Source organism: Lipotes vexillifer, unplaced genomic scaffold (assembly GCF_000442215.2).
Source record: "Lipotes vexillifer unplaced genomic scaffold, Lipotes_vexillifer_v1.1 scaffold462, whole genome shotgun sequence".
NCBI lineage: Eukaryota > Metazoa > Chordata > Mammalia > Artiodactyla > Lipotidae > Lipotes > Lipotes vexillifer.
In genome coordinates, this window is record NW_006770402.1 from 1683239 (window position 1) to 1696945 (window position 13707).

The 13707-nt window shown below is 36.2% G+C and overlaps 1 protein-coding gene across 13 annotated transcripts in view; it reads left to right on the forward strand.

Moving 5' to 3' along the window:
* The window catches only part of ADGRL3 (adhesion G protein-coupled receptor L3), a 588406-nt gene that overhangs the window by 250818 nt on the left and 323881 nt on the right, over positions 1 to 13707 (forward strand). For all 13 annotated transcript variants that reach the window (XM_007446078.1, XM_007446073.1, XM_007446080.1 and 10 more), the window contains one exon: positions 11547 to 11561. In XM_007446078.1, coding sequence (XP_007446140.1) covers positions 11547 to 11561 — 15 coding nt within the window. The remainder of the gene's footprint in view (positions 1 to 11546; positions 11562 to 13707) is intronic.

Here is a 13707-nt window from a genome sequence, read left to right on the forward strand (position 1 = left end):
GTAATATACCAAAAAATTAATGAACTTCATAGATCTTTTTATTTCTGTTTATTGAAGTGCTTCTGTATTTTCTTGGTGGATGTGAAATAGAAGAAGGGAGAATTTTCTCTGCTTCAGAATAATAATTAGCAGGACATGAGGTATTTAGAACTGGTTTGTTTCCGGTGATAAGAAATATCTCGTTTCCTTGGCTAAGAAATGAGGAACGCATTTTTTCTATTATTTTATCTTCTCTGGAGATATGGTTTGCATCACCATTCTCAGGCTTGATAGCACTGAAAAGTATGACATTCAGTTCCTTTCTTTGAAAATACCACAGCGCAATTCATCATTGCATGGAGGCGTAAGAAATATTAATTGAGCTCTTTCTGTGTGCTGGGCATTGAAGATGCAGTGATGAATAAGATCAAAACTTGGATTTGAATTCCAGCTCTGCTACTTATTAACAAAAGATCCATGCATCTTTGTGCCTGTTTTGTCATTTGTAAAGTTAAGATAATGAGAATATCTACCTCATAAGGTTGTTGTGAGATGATTAAATTAGTATCATATGCAATATGTGGCATGTGGTACATACTTAATTAATGTTAGTTTTTATAACAGACACAGTGCCTGACCTTAGGGAGTTTCCATTTATGTTATTTATCTCCTCTAAAGTACACTCTTGCTTGGATTTCGTGACAGAAAGGAAGTGGAGAGCAAGAACGCAACAAACTGTGTTTCATAGAGTTTACCTGTTGTGAGAACCAATGTATGATATTAGACAAATGATAGGACTCTGCCACCAGTGTTGACTTCGGTCAAATCCTTTTGAGTTTCAGTTGACTTATCTCTGATATGGTAGTAACTAGCACCATATCACAGTGTTGTTTAAAGAATTAAAGCAAGTGATTCATATGAAAACATTTTGTTTACTTAGTACTATACTGATATAAAATATTATTGTGAACTTTTGGTTATCCACTTATAGATGATTTTGTTTGTAGTTAATGCACTGGCAAATTTTCATCAAAGACTCATCCGCTTATTACTTACTTAGTTTGCCTTTCTGCCATCTCCTTAACTGCCCAGCTGGCCTGTGATAAGTGTACCCAAATGTATTTTAATAGTCTAAGCCAAAGGTAACCAAGAAAATAATTCTGTTCAAAATACTACTACATGGGCTTCACTGGTGGCGCAGTGGTTGGGGGTCCGCCTGCCGATGCAGGGGACGCGGGTTCGTGTCCCGGTCCGGGAGGATCCCGCGTGCCGCGGAGCGGCTGGGCCCGTGAGCCATGGCCGCTGAACCTGCGCGTCTGGAGCCTGTGCACCGCAACGGGAGAGGCCACAGCAGTGAGAGGCCCACGTACCGCAAAAAAAACAAAAACAAAAACAAAACTACTATATTTCAAGATAAAAATATTTGTTTATAAATTATTTAATATTTCATTACTATCCTATGCTACTCATAAGTATCTTTTTATTTATATATTACAGAGATCCAGAGGCATCATTGTATTTTAACATTCTACTCATTTGGAACCTTTAAATCATAGATAGAAAATGTGTTGTATGACTTGCAGTTTAAAAGAAAAGAAATTTTAAGCTACATTAGAATTAAAGACAATTTCATAGTTCTTAGTTATAGCAATTTAGTTCTAACAATTTTTGGCGTGCAACAATTTTATTTCTCTGTAGTTTACAATACAACTTAAAAAAACTTGGCAATGCATGCATATGCTCTCTCATCTATACATTTTCTAATTAAGGAACACAATTCAAAAGTACTGCATATGGGGCTTCCCTGGTGGCGCAGTGGTTGAGCGTCCGCCTGCCGATGCAGGGGACATGGGTTCGTGCCCCGGTCCGGGAGGATCCCACATACCGCGGAGCGGCTGGGCCCGTGAGCCATGGCCGCTGAGCCTGCGCGTCCGGAGCCTGTGCTCCGCAACGGGAGAGGCCACAACAGTGAGAGGCCCACGTACCTAAAAAAAAAAAAAAAAAAAAAAAAGTACTGCATATGGTACAAATATGGACAGAACTAATATAGAACTAATAACATCTTATTTTTCTAAACAATAACATGACTATATTTTATGAACTGTTGGGGAATGAAGGGAAAATTTGCTATTCTTTTTTTTTCCTGTTTCTTCCTTTTATACAGAATACAGTTACACTTAGTCTGAATTTGTCATTTAACCACAGGTTATAGCTTGAGATGTTAAGGAGGACAAAGGACAACAAGGAAATCACTTTAAGGAAATACATAAATATATTTATGGAGGTTGAATGGACAATGAAAATAGTTTGGGGGTTAAAAGTGAAGAGAGAAAAGGAGAGAAACTAGTTCCAAGGAAGTTTGGACATGAACAACGACAGCTATAATGTGGAATTCAGGATATTGGACCAGGCTAAAGACAAGAGGTCCTGAAGAAGGCCTAGCAGAGTTGTCATCATACAATTCATTTATTTATGATCTCATAACAGAGAGGAGTAAAGGGAGTATTTTCTACTTGTGTTTTTAGATTGTCACAGGCTGTTTTATAGCAACAAATTTTTCTTGCCAATATAACCCTCGGAACCATTCATATACTTTTTCTTCTTTGCCTTTTTTTGGGGGGGGGGGGTCTGGTTTTACATTTAGTGAGTTGAAGAAACAAACTGCTTATAAATTTTACTTTCCTCCCCATGCATTAAAATATTGAAAGACATCATGCAGATATGCATTGCACGTATGAGTCTATATAACAAGTCCAGATTCTCTTTTGCCACGTTTTTCTTTTTACTACATGCTTAAAATATCGAAAAGCAGAATTAATCACCTCTGTGGATTTTGTATTAATTCAGTAGCTGTTCATCAAGTATGTATTATGTGCCAGGCATTGTGAACTTGTGAAGGATACAGTGGTAAGCATGTTTTCTGTATGCAGGCAATTTGTTTGTTTGCATGTTTTTTGTTTATTTTTTCAGGTGAGGGAAGCTTCTAGAATCAGAATTAGATGATGGGCAATGACTGGCCAATCCTAAATGTTACTAAGCTTTTCATTGACGAATCATGTTTGCCTTGCCAGTTTTTGTTATGGGAGTTTGATTTGTGTATACTTACTTCAACTAAAATTATAGGATATTTTACTTTAGTCTTGAAACTAGCAAATAAATGATGAATGGGCTACAGCCAGTCACGACATAGGCAAGACCATAATAATTTTCTCCAAAGTACAACTGCCTAATAAATCTTAATTTTGAGTCACCTGCAGTACCAGAGGCACACTTTACTTATGCTACAGTTCCTGCCAATTTCTTCACATTAGACCAGGACCAGAAAATTAAAAGTTAAATTTTACCTAATGACAATTTAGAAAAAAAGAGGTAAAAGTTGTTGGAAAATAAAAATGTCCATTGAATTGTAAAATAATATTTATAGACTATAATGAATAACTTATCAATACTTTTTACCATATATGTCATCTTCCTCATTAAATATTTGTTGGAGAGAGAAATACTAATCACCAAGAAGTTAGGGCAATTGCAATCTACGTTGAAGAATTTTATGTGGAATAAGACTAAAGTTGTGTGAGTGTACATTTTATGTTGTAGAATATAAATACCTTCATATATAATCCAAAGGATATATATTTAGAGCTATTTCAAGGAATGAAATTAGTTCTAGAAATCCCTATATAGGCTGGTGCTTGAAAAATGTCAACTTTAGTGTAAGATTCCACTCTGAACTTCCAACTTCATTGTAAAATGGGCCTCAAGTCCAAACTTTTGAGACTATTCATTAAAAAATTTTTTTGCACTTTTGAAATCACATTTAATTCATTATTTTAATGGACATTAGTATAATCTTTTATGTTACCTTTTTTAACAGTTGGCTTTTGATTAAATAATTTTTTTCACATCTTTACTGGAGTATAATTTAATTGCTTTACAATGGTGTGTTAGTTTCTGCTTTATAACAAAGTGAATCAGTTATACATATACATATATCCCCATATCTCTTCCCTCTTGTATCTCCCTCCCTCCCACCCTCCCTATCCCACCCCTCCAGGTGGTCACAAAGCACCAAGCTGATCTCCCGGTGCTGTGTGGCTGCTTACCACTAGCTATCTATTTTACATTTGGTAGTGTACATATATCCATAACACTCTCTCACTTCATCCCAGCTTACCCTTCCCCCTCCCTGTGTCCAGAAGTCCATTCTCTACATCTGCATCTTTATTCCTGTCCTGCCCCTAGATTCTTCAGAACCTTTTTTTTTTAGATTCCATATATATGTGTTAGCATACGGTATTTGTTTTTCTCTTTCTCACCTACTTCACTCTGTATGACAGAATCTAGGGCCATCCACCTCACTACAAATAACTCAATTTCGTTTCTTTTTATGGCTGAGTAATATTCCATTGTATATATGTGCCTCACCTTCATTATCCATTCATTTGTCAATGGACACATAGGTTGCTTCCATGTCCTGGTATTGTAAATAGAGCTAAAATGAACATTGTGGTACATGACTCCTTTTGAATGATGGTTTTCTCAGGGTTTATGCCCAGTAGTGGGATTGCTGGGTCGTATGGTAGTTCTATTTTTAGTTTTCTCAGGAACCTCCATACTGTTCTCCATAGTGGCTGTATCAATTTACATTCTCACCAACAGTGCAAGAGGGTTCCCTTTTCTCCACACCCTCTCCAGCATTTATTGTTTGTAGATTTTTTGATGATGGCCAGTGTGAGGTGATATCTTATTGTAGTTTTGATTTGCATTTCTCTAATGATTAGTGATGTTGAGCATTCTTTCATGTGTTTGTTGGCAATCTGTATATCTTCTTTGGAGAAATGTCTATTTAGGTCCTCTGCCCATTTTTGGATTGGGTTGTTTGTTTTTTTGATATTGAGCTGCATGAGCTGCTTGTAGATTTTGGAGATTAATCCTTTATCAGTTGCAACCCTGTCTTGTTCCTGATCTTAGAGGAAATGGTTTCAATTTTTCACCATTGAGGACGATGTTGGCTGTGGGTTTGCCATATATGGCCTTTATTTTGTTGAGGTAAGTTCCCTCTAAGTCTACTTTCTGAAGGGTTTTTATCATAAATGGATGTTGAATTTTGTCAAAAGCTTTTTCTGCATCTGTTGAGATGATCATATGGTTTTTCTCCTTCAATTTGTTAATATGGTATATCACATTGATTGATTTGCATATACTGAAGAATCCTTGCATTCCTGGGATAAACCCCATTTGATCATGGTGTATGATCCTTTTAATGTTCTGTTGGATTCTGTTTGCTAGTATTTTCTTGAGGATATTTGCATCTATGTTCATCAGTGATATTGACCTGTAGTTTTCTTTCTTTGTGACATCTCTCTCTGGTTTTGGTATCAGGGTGATGGTGACCTCTTAGAATGAGTTTGGGTGTGTTCCTTCCTTTGCTATATTTTGAAAGAGTTTGAGAAGGATAGGTGTTAACTCTTCTCTAAATATTTGATAGAATTCGCCTGTGAAGCCATCTGGTCCTGGGGTTTTGTCTGTTGGAAGATTTTTAATCACAGTTTCAATTTCAGTGCTTGTGATTGGTCTGTTCATATTTTCTATTTCTTCCTGGTTCAGTCTCAGAAGGTTGTGCATTTCTAAGAATGTGTGCATTTCTTCCAGGTTGTCCATTTTATTGGCAGAGAGTTGCTTGTAGTAATCTCTCATGATCCTCTGTATTTCTGCAGTGTCAGTTGTTATTCTCCTTTTTCATTTTTAACTCTATTGATTTGAGTCTTCTCCCTTTTTCTCTTGATGAGTCTGGCTAATGGTTTATCAATTTTGTTTATCTTCTCAAAGAACCACCTTTTAGTTTTATTGATCTTTGCTATCATTTCCTTCATTTCTTTATCATTTATTTCTGATCTGATCTCTATAATGTTTGTCCTTCTGCTAACTGCTAACTTTGGTTTTTTTGTTTGTTTGTTTGTTCTCTAATTGCTTTAGTTGTAACGTTAGATTGTTTATTTGAGATGTTTCTTGTTTCTTGAGTTAGGATTTGTTGCTGTAAACTTCCCTCTCAGAACTGCTTTTGCTGCATCCCGTAGGTTTTGGGTCATTGTGTTTTCACTGTCATTTGTTTCTAGGTATATTTTGATTTCCTCTTTGATTTCTTCAGTGATCTCTTGGTTATTAAGTAGTGAATTGCTTAGCCTCCATGTGTTTGTATTTTTTACAAGTTTTTTTCCCTATAATTGATATCTAGTCTCATAATGTTGTGGTCGGAAAAGATACTTGATACAATTTCAATTTTATTAAATTTACCAAGGCCTGATATGTTACCCAAGATATGATCTATCTTGGAGAATGTTCCATGAGCACTTGCGAAGAAAGTGTATTGGTTGCTTTTGGATGGAATGTCGTATAAATATCAATTAAGTCCATCTTGTTTAATGTATCATTAAAAGCTTGTGTTTCCTATTTATTTTCATTTTGGATGAAAGTCCATTGGTGAAAGCGGGGTGTTAAAGTCCCCTACTATGATTGTGTTAATTTCAATTTCTCCTTTTATGGCTGTTAATATTTGCCTTATGTACTGGGGTGCTCCTATGTTGGGAACATAAATATTTACAATTTTTATATCTTCTTCTTGGATTGATCCCTTGATCGTTATGGAGTGTCCTTCTTTGTCTCTTCTAATAGTCTTTATTTTAACGTCTACTTGTCTGATATGAGGATTGCTACTGCAGCTTTCTTTTAATTTTCTTTTGCATGTAATATCTTTTTCCATCCCCTCACTTTCAGTCTGTATGTGTCCCTAGGTCTGAACTGGGTCTCTTGTAGTCAGCATATGTATGGGTCTTGTTTTATATCCATTAAGCCAGTCTGTGTCTTTTATTTGGAGCATTTAATCCATTTATATTTAAGGTAATTATCTATAGGTATGTTCCTATTATCATTTTCTTAATTGTTTTGGGTTTGTTATTGTAGGTCTTTTCCTTCTCTTGTGTTTCCTGCCTAGAGAAGTTCCTTTAGCATTTGTTGTAAAGCTGGTTTGCTGGTGCTGAATTGTCTTAGCTTTTGCTTGTCTGTAAAGGTTTTAGTTTCTCTGTCGAATGTGAGTGAGATCCTTGCTGGGGGGTTTTTCCCTTTCATCACTCTAAATATGTCCTGCCACTCCCTTCTGGCTTGCAGAGTTTCTGCTGGAAGATCAGCTATTAACCTTATGGGGATTCCCCTGTATGTTATTTTTTGCTTTTCCCTTGCTGCTTTTAATATTTTTTCTGTGTATTTAATTTTTGATAGTTTGATTAATATGTGTCTTGGTGTGTTTCCCCTTGGATTTATCCTGTATGGGACTCTGTGCTTCCCGGACTTGACTGAGTATTTCCTTTCCCATATTAGGGAAGTTTTCAACTATAATCTCTTCAAATATTTTCTCAGTCCCTTTCTTTTTCTCTTCTTCTAGAACCCTTATAATTCGAATGTTGGTGCATTTAATGTTGTCCCAGAGGTCTCTGAGACTGTCCTCAATTCTTTTCATTCTTTTTTCTTTATTCTGCTCTGCAGTCATTATTTCCACTATTTTATCTTCCAGGTCACTTATCCGTTCTTCTGCCTCAGTTATTCTGCTATTGATTCCTTCTAGAGAATTTTTAAAATTTCATTTATTGTGTTGTTCATCATTGTTTGTTTGCTCTTTAGTTCTTCTAGTCCTTTTTAAATGTTTCTTGTATTTTCTCCATTCTATTTGCAAGATTTTGGATCATCTTTACTATCATTATTCTGAATTCTTTTTCAGGTAGACTGCTTATTTCCTCTTCATTTGTTAGGTCTGGTGCATTTTTATCTTGCTCCTTCATCTGCTGTGTGTTTTTCTGTCTTCTCATTTTGCTTAACTTACTGTATTTGGGGTCTCCTTTTTGCAGGCTGCAGGTTTGTAGTTCCTGGGTTTTTTTGGTGTCTGCCCCCAGTAGCTAATGTTGGTTCAGTGGCTTATGTAGGCTTCCTGGTGGAGGGGACTGGTGCCTGTGTTCTGGTGGATGAGACTGGATCTTGTCTTTCTGGTGGGCAGGTCCACGTCTGGTGGTGTGTTTTGGGGTGTCTGTGTCCTTATTATGATTTTCAGCAGCCTCTCTGGTAATGGGTGGGGTTGTGTTCCTGTCTTGCTATTTGTTTGGCATAGGGTGTCCAGCACTGTAGCTTCCTGGTCATTGAGTGGAGCTGGGTCTTGATGTTCTGTTGGAGATCTCTGTGAGATTTTCACCATTTGATATTATGTGGAGCTGGAAGGACTCTGGTGGACCAATGTCCTGAAGTTGCGTCTCCCACCTCAGCGGCACAGCCCTGATGCCTAGGTGGAGCACCATCAACCTGTCGTCCACACAGCTCAGAATAAAAGAGAGAAAAAAGGAAAGATAGAAAGAAAGAAAAAGATAAAATAAAATAAAATGAAATAAAATAAAATAGTTATTAAAATAAAAAATAAAGAATAATTATTAAAAAAAGTTTATAAAGTAATAAAAAGAAAGAAAGAAAGAAGAGAGCAACCAAAGCAAAAAACAAATCCACCAATGATAAGAAGCGCTAAAAAGTATATTAAAAAACAAGAAAAATCAGAACAACAACAACAAAAAAACCAGACAGAACGCTAGGGCAAATGGTAAAAGCAAAGCTATACAGACAAAATCACACAGGGATACACATACATACTCAGAAGAAGAGAAAAAGGGAAAAAAAGTTTATATATCATTGCTCCCAAAGTCTACCTCTTCAATTTTGGATGATTCGTTGTCTATTCAGGTATTCCATAGATGCAGGGTACATCAAGTTGATTGTGGAGATTTAATCTGCTGCTCCTGAGGCTGCTGGGAGAGATTTCCCTTTCTCTTCTTTGTTCACACAGCTCCTGTGGTTCAGCTTTTAATTTGGCCCCGCCTCTATGTGTAGGTCGCCTAAGGGCGTCTGTTCTTCCCTCAGACAGGACGGGGTTAAAGTAGCAGCTGATTCAGGGGCTCTGGCTCACTCAGGCCAGGCAGAGGGAGGGGTACAGATGTGGGGCATGCCTGCGGCAGCAGAGGCTGTCATGACATTGCACCAGCCTGAGGCGTGCTACCTGTTCTCCCGGGGAAGTTGTCCTTGGATCACTGGACCGTGGCGGTTGTGGGCTCCACAGGCTCCCGAGAGGGGAGGTGTGCATAGTGAACTCTGCTTGCACACAGGCTTCTTGGTGGTGGCAGCAGCAGCCTTAGCGTCTCATGCCCGTCTCTGGGGTCCACACTGGTAGCCGCGGCTTGCACCCGTCTCTGGAGCTCCTTTAGGTGGCGCTCTTAATCCCCTCTCCTTGCGCACCAGGAAACAAAGAGGCAAGAAAGTCTCTTGCCTTTTCGGCAGGTCCAGACCTTTTCCTGGACACACTCCCAGCTAACTGTAGTACACTAGTCCCCTCAGGCTGTTTTCATGCAGCCAACTCCAGTCCTCTCCCTGGGATCTGGCCTCTGAAACCTGAGCCTCAGATCCCAGCCCCCGCCCACCCCAGCAGGTGAGCAGATAAACCTCTAGGGCTGGTGAGTGTTGGTCGGCAACAATCCTCTGTGCGGGAATCTCTCCGCTTTGCCCTCCGCACCCCTGTTGCAGCGTTCTCTTCCATGGCTCTGAAGCTTCCCCCACCTCACCACCCGCAGTCTCCTCCTGCGAGTGGGCTTCCTAGTTTGTGGAAACCTTTCCTCCTTCACAGCTCCCTCCCACTGGTGCAGGTCCCATCCCTATTTTGTCTCTGTTTTTTCTTTTTTCTTTTGCCCTACCCAGGTACGTGAAGAGTTTCTTGCCTTTTGGGAGGTGTGAGGTCTTCTGCCAGCGTTCAGTAGGTGTTCTGTAGGAGTTGTTCCACATGCAGATGTATTTGTGATGTATTTGTGGGGAGGAAGGTGATCTCCATGACTTCCTCTTCAGCCATCTTGATGCTCTTCTGATTAAATAATTTTTAAGGTGCTTAGTTATGGTTCTTCTAGTTGTGAGTCTGAACTCAGGTTTGTTAGTAATCTAGCCATAGCATGAAGTGCATCTCTTAGGTAAAGCTTTTAACTGACCTATAATGAGGCATACAGTCCAGTGAACACTACGGTTACTTGATAAAGATCCATAATTGAGGATGATGATAAATTTTAACAGTATGAGTATCATAGAGTTCTTAAGTGTCCTAGAAATATTGCTAAAAATAAGATTTGTAAATTAATGAGATAAGGAATCTTAAAAAGAGAACCCCATTTACAACTTCCTAAGCATAACTTTTCATATATACCATTTTTGTTTTCTAACACGTGTGATATTGAGATTTCAAAAAAAGTCAATGGAGAGAAATGAGTGTGATTTTGCCAACAATTGAAGACATGAGCTTAGGTCAATGCACAAAAATCTCACCTAAAAGTAACTACCCAAAATGGTATTTCTCCTTTGTTTTAAAAATTTCCTGTAGTTTTATTTATTGTGCATAGTAGCTCAATTTATCCCTTCCACTGAAATTATCTTAGATTTGTATCACTTCAAATCTGTGATTTTTTTTCAAAGTTTGTATTATGAACCCATTCTTTCCTGACTCTCTCTTTTTTCCCATTGATTCTTTTTTTTTTTCTTGTTGTGATCTAGGCAAATTGTCTCCAATAAGACAAATGTTTATAAGATAAAGAAGATGCTGCTTGATGAGTTTCATGAATATGTTATAATTTCCCTGAATTTTCCCTGACTTGTATTAGTCAATATCTTAAAATAATAATGGAATCTAATTTGAAAGATACATAACCATAACGTGTTTGAGGATACCAATTTATTCTTTTAAGAGTTTGTTGAAAGGCTCACTTAAGAATTTCAGAAGAGCCCAGGGCAGGTGGCTTATTATTTATATCAACCTTCAGATATAGATTTTTCTGAAAAATGGTATTTTTCCACAATAATATAAAATATTGTTGAGTGTGAGGAATAGAACTTTCTTCAATAAAGATTCTAAATATGTTTATTCAGAATGAGATCTTTCCCTGTTAATGTGTCACCCCATGAGGTACATTTCTCATAATACTGACAACTTATAGAAAATATTAGGCCTTAGGAAATGAATTACAGAGTAGTTTCTTCTGAAGAGATCAATTTTTGAGATGGGTAAAAAGCAAGACTATTATGTTAAATAGTGATATAAACTATAATATTTAATAAATGAGACTATCCCAACTATCTGAAAGCTTTCTATGTATAGTTACCAACCTGTCTTTCAAATGGAAAATATTTGTGTTATTATTATGAATATTGTATTCCCTTTGTCTATAATTTGGAATGGTATGTTTATTCAGTCTTAGCTTGATTAACTTTTGCCTTATTTTTTCCAAGTTTGTACTGTATTTTTAAGCTTATAATGTGATTGTTTCTTAAAAATAATTTTATAGAGGAATGGGTTTTTTAAAAAACATAATGTTCAATAAAGCAAGTATGAGTGAAATAAATTATTTACTTTCAGTTTGGAAGAGGTGAATAAAAAGTGCTTGGCCAATATCGTACCATTAATCTATTCTCTTTTCTCCTCTCTCTCTTTACTTCTCTCTCTCCAATAGAAGTGGAACAAAAAGGTAATTAAATACCTTTCATAAATTATATACTATTTATAGGCTAAGTTATTTAACAGTTTAACATCTAGTTAAAATAATTTTGTTATTAATTCTTATCTATTTTATGAAAATTTATTTACTACTTCTGCTGCTCAACTTCACTTTAGTCTGTTGTACTGACCAGTGCTGGTTTGATTTTTTTAATCCTAAAACAGTTTAATAGTGTAAAATTTTCAACCGTGCATTCTATTCCTCTTTATTTAAGCAGTTAGAAAAATGGTAGATGGTTTTGGATAGTAACTGCTTTAGATTTGTTTTTATTTCTATACTAGATAATTTTCCATAGCTCTGGTGTGGTTCCCCTGTTCCTTTAATTTTTAACTATTAGGGGAAAAGGGGAGATGATTTTCTAAAATACGTTAAAATAAATTGCTTTAGTAACAAAGGGCTGATTATTAATTAGCATAAAGTTTATATACAATTTTGACAATAATACCTACCCATCATTTATAATTATAGACATCATATTAGAATCCTGAGAAATTCTTCTAATAATCAATTTTATTATCGAGTATAATTTGATGGTGGCCCTCTATCCTTGCTATGGAAGATTTTGATAGTTAACTTTTCCCCTAAACTTTTCATTTTTCCAAAATTAAAACTTTGAGCATTTTAATAATGTACTTTCCTTTTTAATAATCTGTAAACCCTACCTGAGTTTCACCTTAGATTATTTTCCATTGGATGTAGGTTTATAGTTGTTGTTAAAGAGCTAATCACTAATACCAAGAGAATAATACTTTAATCATTAAAATATGGGTCAACATCCAAATTTCTTGTGATTTCCTAATTTCTCCTCCCAATACACTTCTAATCATTTCAAACATAACAGTGGACTGCATGATTATTTTTCAATGTGTTTTCTCTGCAAAAATATTGGAGCACTGTTTCCCATAGCAGGTTCAGAAGCACATTACACCCCATCAGGCTCTGTAGAAAGGGTTCCGTGATCAAATTAGTTTGTGAAATTTGCTCACCCTCCCCACTTCCATCTTGGAGATTCACTAATGTACCTCAGCTATTAGAATCCTGGTATTATGTTTCATATGATATTTCTTAAACACAGATGGCTAGGGATCCCTGTTTTTTTTCTGTGTAATATGTGGCTAAACCACTTAAAACAGGTCCTTCAATGACCTCCCGTTGGGAAACATTGCTTTTTAGCCCCTTCATTACAGATGAATTGGCCAAGTTTTTTTTTTTTTTTTTTTTTTTTTTTTCCCCCCCATGATGTGCTACTGAATCATACTAAAAATAAACTGAATCAGATAATTCCTGCCCATTTTCAGTCTGAAGTATGAGCAGCAAAATATTGTAGCAAGTAATCTTGTTTTTTAATGTTCTTCTCATGTAACAGTAAAAGGTACATGTTTTTAAGTTCCAATACTACTGTATTTAACAGGACATTTTTAACTGATTAAAATCTAGATCTTGGGTTCTCCTCTGTAACCTTTCACCTTTTCTTCTTTCCTTATTCCTTCTTTCCTTTCTTTTTCTTCCTTTCTCTTTATCCTTCCAGTATCCATCCATCACTCATTTTTAATTGTGTGGGTTGCATGCTCTGTGTGTGCTATAGCAGCTTTAAGAGCTTTTTACCTAGAAGGCTCAGTGGCCTGTATTACAGGGCTTTTCTTTTCCCTTATTATTATATTTTAATTACTATTGTATTTTCATATGCTTCTTAATAAGTATAGAATAGTTAAGAGCATCAGAATGAAAACAATATCTTTAAAAATTCCAAATAAGATATATAAAACCATCACATATAAAAATTTATATTTGTTATATGTCTATAGAATACATAGACATAAGTCACAATTATATATATAGCATATCCAAAATTATTGTAACACACTTGCAAAGGTAAAGAGCAAAGGAAAGCACAGCCACTCTTTAAAAGGCCAAAGTTTTTCAGCAAATGAAATCAAAATGATTATGAACAAATGTCAAAATTAATGTGGACGACCACTTTATGTTCTCAGAAGAATACAGCAAAATAATTAAGTGGTGGTGGGTATTTCTTGTTAGAGTTGAATTCCATTTGGTGAAAAATAAGAATATATGACAAAATATTAAAATTAATACATTTATTATTTTGACTCTTTCC